General features: G+C 38.2%; 1 protein-coding gene across 1 annotated transcript in view; it reads right to left on the reverse strand.

Moving 5' to 3' along the window:
- The window catches only part of TPR (translocated promoter region, nuclear basket protein), a 63,838-nt gene extending 55,120 nt beyond the window's left edge, over nt 1-8,718 (reverse strand). Inside the window, exons 1-7 of the mRNA XM_015813312.1 lie at nt 8,530-8,718; nt 5,876-5,980; nt 5,222-5,295; nt 3,693-3,789; nt 2,078-2,181; nt 1,062-1,226; nt 755-847 (exon numbers count right to left, since the gene is read on the reverse strand). Of these exons, the coding sequence (XP_015668798.1) occupies nt 755-847; nt 1,062-1,226; nt 2,078-2,181; nt 3,693-3,789; nt 5,222-5,295; nt 5,876-5,980; nt 8,530-8,680 (789 nt within the window). The 5' untranslated portion in view covers nt 8,681-8,718. The remainder of the gene's footprint in view (nt 1-754; nt 848-1,061; nt 1,227-2,077; nt 2,182-3,692; nt 3,790-5,221; nt 5,296-5,875; nt 5,981-8,529) is intronic.
- Between the last annotated feature and the right edge of the window lie 437 nt (nt 8,719-9,155).

Consider the following 9,155-nt stretch of genomic DNA (forward strand, 5'->3'; position numbering starts at 1 on the left):
CACCAGCTGGCCCAGCCCAAGGGAGGTAAGGCATCCGCCGGAAAAGGGGGAAAAAATGGCGGACAGCCTTGCTTGGCGACCCCCGTGAAATGGTCGATCGACCCCAAATGGGGTCCCGACCCACAGGTTGAGAACCACTGATTTAGATAGACATGATCTAAACGCGCCATACGTTTCACTGCATTTTTCCAAAAATACAAATAATCTTCACTTACTGACCACAACGGGAATTGGCAACTCCATCACTAAGCAATATAGTTGTAAAGGAAAGCATCACATGGCTGTGCCAACTTATGTTAATTCAAGCTGTGGTTATTAAGTGAGCCATCACATAATTACAACTCGCAATTTCCTGCTGGCTTCCCCATTGACTTTGGAAGCCAGCTGGGAAGGTTGCAAATGGCAATCAAGAGACTCAGGGGATGCAGCAACTACTGTAAATGTGTGCCAGCTGCCAAGTGCCTGAAATGTGATGACATGATTACGAGCTGTGATGGGTGCAATATCAAGGACTGGTCTTAATTCTCCTTTTTCAGCCCTGTTGTAATTTCAGTTACTGAACAAGTGGTCAATAAGCAAGGACTACCTGTATATGCATAATAAACCACTAAAAGCACTTCACCTCTGAAACTATATACATCGTTTCTTGGGGGGGGGAGTGGTAAGCTTTAAAAGATCCTTTATAGGAAAAGTATGAATGAAAGCAAAGTTGTCTCTCTGGTTTAATGTTTAAAGGCCAAGCAGTTAAATTTACCTCTTTTAATTTTTCCAAAAGATCCTCCACGTGTTTTTGTAGATTGTTGTTAGACTGTTTTAGTCCAGTGACTTGTTCATCCAGTCTAGAAACCTAGGAGGGGTACAAGATAAATATAAATAATCATTCTTAGATTTATGAGCTTTCCAAGTTGGAAGGCTAGAACATGATAATGAATTAGAATATTTTATGTACAAGAAACATTTCCAGTTGTGACTTTGATTGATATCCCTTAAAAGGGGTCTACAAGTCTAAGCACCTGATCCGCCATAGTAATATTGATTGATTGAAAATTGATTTCCTCTACCTCCTCTTTCTTGTTCTCCAGGCCACATTTGAGCTCCAATATTTCACTTCCTTTTTCTCGAGCAAGGACCAGAAGCTCATCTGTTTTGGCCTTCAGTTCAGTATTCAGCCAAGCGTTCTGATTCTGCAATAGCTCCTTTTCTTGTTCCCACCTCTGCTCACGGTGCTGTAAATATAATTTTCAAGTATATGAAATGTATTTATTTCACACTTTTTAAAAGTGCTAAAGAAGTTGCTCAAAGATATACAATATACAGAACAGAAGCTCTATCAAGATAGATTTGGGGGCACTTCATATCAAGCCTATGCAGTTTCTTAATAGAGTTTGTACGTTTTACACAGAAAGATATCCAACTGAACTCAATGGCTTGGTTCACACATATTATGATATGTCTGATGCTTAGCTAATTCAGTAAACTATGGTTAAATAATTCTTTGGGCTATTTATGAATGTATCAATGAGGATTACTTAGGTATGTACTGTATATAACTCAAATAAGCTACTCAAACACAATCCTGCTGTGACTTATTATCCATTTTTTAAATTTTGAATTTGCCTATCTACCTCATGCTGGTTACAGGCACTCTTCTCCATAGCTTTTGTTCTCTAAGAGCAAGCTACTGAGATTTAGTGGCATGATTCTGACCCAGCGTGGAGGACATGAAAAGAACAAGCAAAGCAGGAATTTAAGCTTCTGAAAACGTTAACGTGCCTACGTAAAAAAAAAAAAATCAAATCAAAAGGAATGAAGCAAAAACCCAGGGCCCAAAATTTCAAACCTATGCCCTCTGGTAATATCACATTAGTGCCATTTTTTAGCTTTAAATAAAAAGGCAAATGTCATAAAAATCCTCGATTTTTCATAACATAAAATGCTTCAGTTGTGAGAGAATCATTATAGAGTCTTAGATATACCTAACTTTATAGTTGAATAAATGAAATAAGATATTAGATATTAGAAGATCTGTGATAACCTCCTGTCTACAGCTGAACACACACAACTTCCCAATACTTACTTTTACAGAAAGGGCTGATGTCTGAAGCTCATCCAGTTTTAACTGAAGCTCTATCTTTGCAGTGTTTGTTGCTGTAAGTTTCTCATTCAGACGTTTAACATCCTCTGCAAAGAAAAAAAACACATATAAGATGTGTCAAAATGATGTTAAAATGCCCAAAGTGAGCTAACACAACAGATGTTAAAATCAACTTTCTGAATTGAGCCTGATACAGTATATATCAGGGGTAGGCAATCTTGGCTCTTTTATGACTCGTGGACTTCAACTCCCAGAATTCCTGAGCCAGCATGGCTGGCTCAGGAATTCTGGGAATTGAAGTCCACGAGTCATAAAAGAGCCAAGGTTGCCTACCCCTGGTATATACTGCAATGTGCTGGTTGCCTTTGGTGGCATTTCACATTTTTTACTGTTCTCCTTCCAGGTCTCACAACATTAGATGTATATGATACATCTGATGACACTGAAATTTAACTACCAAGGCATAATCTATTACCCTGGCTTCCAAAGCAAAATCTCTCTTGACTGCTTTCCCACATACTGCTCATTCTCAACAATCAAAATAACTTCTTGAGTGTTTCCTTCAACAGAATCAGTAAGCAGTTTACTGCACAACAAAGAAAGAAATCTTCTCTTTGACGATTTATTCCCAGTGTATTTATTGACAGAATTTGTATGTCACATCAATTCTAGACGTGTTACTTTTTTTTTCTGGCAGAAATTAGCATTTCTGGGTGGGAGGGGGAAATGACTCCTTGGATTTCTGCAATACCTATCATCTCAGGTTATCATTGAAGACATTGGGGTGGCAGTAAACAATAAGAGCATCCTGTAGGACAGGCATGTCAAACTTGCGACGTCACGTGACGTCACGCGACATAGGGCGAATTTTTCCCCATTGCTGGCAATGGGGTGGGCGCGGTTTCAGTATGATGCATTCGGCCCGCGAGTCAACAGTTTGACATGCCTGCTGTAGGAGGTCATGTAAAACTGCTGATAACAACTGCAGCCATGGAAAAAGACAGTTAACTCTCTGCTTCACTCTTTGCCATCCTGGTTGCTAGATTTAACACCATCCTTGCATAGAAGAGGTTTTGTCCATTTGTCCAGCTTCTGTATTGCCTCTTTTATACTAGTATGCCAGGTTGACTTATTAACATCTCCACTAACTCATTTTCACCTACTCCAGATATTTCTAGGAAGGTATCATATTTATTGCAATTACTTTTGCTACTAAATACTTAACTGAATAGCAATTATGTGAACCTCAATACTTTTGTTTATGCAGCTCTGCAAAATTCTTGATATTTATAACTTCTTCTATTGTTTTCTAGTATGTTTGTTTGTGGTTTTGGCTGTATTTTTTTTTTTACCATGCAACCATCTTGATATCTTTCACAGTAATAGTTTGAATAATATTCCATATTATTTCACCTGACATTTACAGTAAACATTCAAGTTCAATTTCGGTTGGTCTCTAAAGTTTAGCTCAAAAAAGAATTAAACTTCTTAAATGGTTGCCAACTTTACAAATTCTTACTGTCAATTTAATCTCTGTGCTCTATGTTCTTTTTAAGTCACTGAAGGATTGAAGCAGTCTTGCAACACAGCCTTTTACCATTTAAATGTTCTAGTTCTTGAGCTCTTCTTTCACTCGTCCGGACTAAATCTCTCTTCTCTGCTTCCAATTCTTCTTTTGCTCTGGTGAGCTGACTCTAAAAACAAAAAGAAAACAAGAAGGAATAGATTCATTCTCTGTTGCTTCTTAGGGCAGAATCAGAACCCAAAGAACAAAATAACCAGAAATTAAGTTTAGACTTGATATCTAGAAACCATTCTTAACTGAATAAGCTGTCAGCTAGTGATGCAAACTACAACATAAAATGGCAAGTTCAGCATTGCTGAAGCAGAAACTGAATCTGTCCCAACACTTCTAGTAATTTCTGCACTGGGCAGGTTGGATTTGAGTTTTAAAGTCTTGTCTGGTTCTAGAGAGGCATAAGATATGCCAATACTGCACTAGTTACTACAAAAACAACTTCAGTATTATTGCTGATGTCCAGTAAGTTTGATAATTATGAGAATTTAGGTGGAGAATGAGAGAATGATTACAAAAATAGATAATAGAGTTGTGTCTTAGTCCAACTAAAAATTCTGAAGACTATTTCTCTAATCTATGCTCTCAAACCAATTATTTCACGGGTGTCAAACTGCCGGCCCGCAGGCCAGATGTGTCATGCCATTGCCGGCAATGGAAAAAAAGTCATGATATGTCGTGACATGTCACGTGACATTGCGAGTTTGACACCCCTGAATTATTTGAAGAACTACCAGCATCTTTAGGAATTGTCCCAGATCTAAGATCACACATATCACACTGAGATCCATCCAGCATAAGTACAGTGCCTCCATCATTATGTAATACTATGCCTCCATCATTATGCTATACTATGATAATATATTGGGCTCCATTTCTACTATAAGTGGGTGTGGTAAAATAACAATAGAATAAAGGCGATAGTCTTATGAATTGAAGTCAATGATTATAGAGCAAGCCTCACACTTTACAATTTATTTATTTCTTGCTGGCTAAAAAAAAAAAAGCCAGAAAATTTGATTACATGAAAATAATTTAATCCCAAACCAATTTCATCAGATAGGTAAATGACTAAAAGTTTTGGAAAATGCAGCAAAATGCTGCATTTATTTATTTAAATAAAATAATTTATCCATTTAACAATTGTATAAAAGTGGCAATATTCCAAAAACAAAGAAAAAATAGTATGGCTGTAGAACACTAAAGGTTGGATAAGTTGCCTTGAATTTCTACTGCTCTTTACCAATTTTCAGTGGGTAGGGCCAGTCTAATCTAATGGTTAATGTACCAGGCTAGACACCAGGAGACTGTAAGTTCTAGTCCTGCCTTAGGCATGAAAGTCAGCTGGAAGACTTTGGGCCATTCACCCTTTCTCAGCCCAACTCACCTCATAGGGTTGTTGTTGTGGGAAAAATAGGAGAAGGGAAGAGTATTAAGTATGCACACTACCTTGAGTTATTTAAAAAAAATAAAAACAGGATTAAAAAAATACAAAATAGGCACTAATTATAAATTCCAATTCTGAATGCTTCTTGACACAGCACCCATACCTGTATGGTCACATTGTGATCTTGAGCACCTTCCAGTTCTTTGTTTTTCTCATTTAGCTTCTTCAATTGCTCATCTGTAGAGTGTTCAAAAAGAAGGCTACTTTCATGTTTGTATTACAATAAACCATTCATTAGCAACAGCATGACCAAATAATAACATTTCCTATCCCAAGGAATAAATACCCAGACTTAAGATTCTTATACATCTATAGTACTGAAATGAGAAAACTGCTGTCTAATCATTTCAAATATGCCTCAATCACAGACAACCTACATAATTCTAAAAAAGTTACTTTCCATTATAAAATCCTCACTGCTGGTTTGTGTAATTTTAAACTTTTGCACCAGCTGGAAGTCACATTCCTCTTATATAGGAGACTTCACATAGGCCTATTGAGGGGAATTTATTGTGAAAAGTAGCTTTAATACTTAGAATTACAGTCTTCACTCCTAAAATCTTGGAACAGTAAGTGGTATAAAAAAGGATTAGAATCATAAAGAAATAGCACATTGTTCATTTTCTAAAACAAAACTTTTCAATATTTGTCTTACATTTTATACAGTCAGTATAAATAATACAGTAATATTTTATACAGTCAGTATAAATAATACAGTAATATTATTTTGTGACCCACTTAACAAAGTTATACTTACTAAGCTTGGTGAGCTCTTCTCGGAGATTCTGACATTCCTGTGTTTCATTAACAAGCCTCTCCTGACTCTGAGCCAATCGTTTTTCTACTTCAAAATATTGTTGCTCTGTAAAACATCCATTAATATACTTCAGTACTGTATTATCCCTTGCAGGAAAATAAATAAAAATGTAACCTTTGCACCTTTGGGCTATTGGCTAAGGCGTCAGGTTAGAAACTAGGAGACTATGAGTTCTAGTCCCGCCTTAGGCATGAAAACCAGCTGGGTGACTTTTGGCCTAGGAAGAGGAAGACATATTAGATGTACTTGCCACCTTAACTAATTCATAAAAATAATAAAGGTGGGATAAAAATAAATTTTACATGTTCCACTTTCTCTCTTGCTTTAATGTCTCCATATCCAGTTAGGATATCTAAACCAGACATCCCCAACCTTTTGGGCACCAGGACTGGTTACGTGCCTGCCTGCATCCCACGGATGGGGCTTTGCTTGTTTGTGCGGACCGGTTGCTGGCATGCTGCAGCCCGGTACTGGTCCACGGACCAGGGGTTGGGGACCCCTGATCTAAATTGTTTCTCCAAATTTGTCCCTATTTCTTCCTCACAGTTCAGGTTGGCAGAACACAATCCTCCTCTAGGTTTGCGAGAATCCAATTGTATCCACATCACCCCTGACATTATGATCAAGGAAGTTTAGATATCTGTGTAAGTATAGTATGTGTAGGATTACTTCCTAAACCGATTTCAATAAAATTGTTAAGATAATCAAAGAGACAGCAACCTTTGGTAACTTCATATTTATATAAGCAATATAATGGATATTGTATAGTATAATACCCAGCCAAGCCAAACATCTGACTTGTTTGGGGTTTAGAGTTAAGTGTGACAAGTCATAGTTATAAAAAATTCTGATGGGGGGAAAGCATGAGTGCAGCCAACACATCTATATAAGTAGTCCTCAGGTTATGACAGTTGAGCCCAAAATTTATGTTGCTAAGTGAGACATTTGTTAAGTGAATTTTGCTCCATTGTATGACCTTTTTGCCACAGTAGTTAAGTGAATCATTGCAGTTGTTAAGTTAGTAACACAGAATTAGTAAAGTGAATCTGGCTTCCCCATTGATTTTGCTTGTAAGAAGGTTGCAAAAGTGATCACATGACCCCAGGACACTGCAACCATCATAAATATAAACCGATGGCCAAGTGTCTGAATTTTGATCACATGACTGAGGATGCTGAAACGGTTGTAAGTGTGAAAAAGTCATAAGTCACTTTTTTCAGTGATGTAACTTTGAATGGTCACTAAATGAACTATTGTAAGTCGAGAACTACCTGTATAAATCTTTGAGAATTTAAAGCTTTTGAGAATGGATATTGAATATTAAACTAATGGCTCATAGTGGTTATTTGTACTTTTTGGATGTAGGTATTTTTCAGTTAAATGAAAGTTGGTGATACACTCAAAAATCTAAATCAGTACACCTTAATCAATAATAAGAAGGGAAACCTGTATTTCAGTAACATCTGGAGTCCTGCAAGTTCTCCCCTGCTCTAAACAGAAGATAATAATGTGCAATATTACTGGGAATGTGTGAAAATTCTTTAGAGCTTAATTTTTTTTTCAGAAGTAGAACTTACATAAAGGAACCATACCTATCCAGTGGATCTAATCTTATGTATGGATTACCCTGGATACAACCTAGGGCCTTGCTTTTAACAAATCAATGTTATTTTAAAAATACCACATATATTTTGAGCAGGTGAAAAGTTTTTATTTAGTTACTTGGAGGATTTATATGGCCGCCCACTCACTTTCTAGGCAGATTACAAAAAAGAAAAATGCTATATACAAAGAATATATTGATTTTTAATAGGTATCACACAATGTTTTTGTCAAGAACTCTATACACAACAAACAGAATACTGTACTTATTATAGATCGGGTTTTTCTTTTTCTTTTGAAGATTTCCCCCAAGCGCTTTCAATTACCTTATGGTCAATGCAATAAAAAGAGGGGCGGAAGGGACAGGAAAGAAAATGGCAACTACGGTAAAACAGAACACCAATGTTTTAACTCTTCTCTTTAAGGCACCAAGTTTGTTTCATAGGATGGGACACATAGGTTGTTTCTCACTATGAAAATGGATATCTAAAAGTATTAAGTAGATGGGGCAATATCAACAAGGCTTAGTAAAAAAATTTAATAACTCTTAATATGACTAAGTTTGTACACAACTACAGCCACGCTGGCTGAAATCTGGTATAATACGATCAATCAAAGTGGCAACATCCTAACTCAGCATCTACGTCTTACTGTTAAAAATTGAAGCCTGGCTCAAGTAGCCTTTGGCCCCATGAGGTGCTATGTTTTATATACAAATGTATCTGACTACAATATCCATCACTGCAGCCAGCACAGCTCCTGGTAAAGGGAAATTCAATGCAACAGACAATAGCAAGTTGGTTTTTCCCCTTTTAGCTTCATCCCTTTGTAGACATGCCCAGCACACTAGAATAAAGGATGCCAGGCTGAATCCTCCCAATTCCCCCCTTCGACTTTTTTCCCGACGCTCACGCAGGAAAAGATGGACCGCCCGCGCCCGCCGCATCCCATCCGACCCAGCTTTTTTTTCCCTGCAGCGCGACCCCACTCACCGCTGTCCACCTTGTAGCGCTCATGCCTAGTGCGGAGTCCGTCGATCTCGCTCTGTTGATCGGCGAGGAATCGCTCCAACTTGCCCTGCACGGCTTTGGGCAGCTTGACTAATTCGGCGCGCTCCAAAACCTGCTGCAGGACCGCCGCCATCTTGGGCAGCCTGCAGAAAAATGCCTCCCTCTCCACTTCTACCTCCGTTTTTTTTTGTGCGTGGTTTTTTTTTGAGTCTTCACCCCCGGAAAGGGTAGAAGAGGAAGGCTGGGAAAGCGCGTCACGTGACCGAAGGGCGCACGCGCAAAGCGCAGCAGTCGCTAGAAACAAGCTGCTTGGATCCCTACATGTCTATGTCTATGGAGCTTCCCAGTCATCCAGGTTATAGTTATCCCAAAGGTGCTTTTTCACGAGGCAAGCCAAATGTCTTCAAAGAAAAACAAGAAAATCCAGTTGCTTCGTGAAAAAGCACCTTTGGGACTACATGCCTATGGAGATTCTCGGTCATCCAGGTCATGGTTGTCCCAAAGGTGCTTTTTTCACGAGGCAACTGGACTTTGTTTTTCTTTGAAGACGTTTCGCTTCTCATCCAAGAAGCTTCTTCAGTTCTGACTGGATGGTGGGGAATGGAAAG

Source organism: Protobothrops mucrosquamatus, unplaced genomic scaffold (genome assembly GCF_001527695.2).
Source record: "Protobothrops mucrosquamatus isolate PMUCROS unplaced genomic scaffold, P.Mucros_1.0 scaffold151, whole genome shotgun sequence".
NCBI classification, from domain to species: domain Eukaryota; kingdom Metazoa; phylum Chordata; class Lepidosauria; order Squamata; family Viperidae; genus Protobothrops; species Protobothrops mucrosquamatus.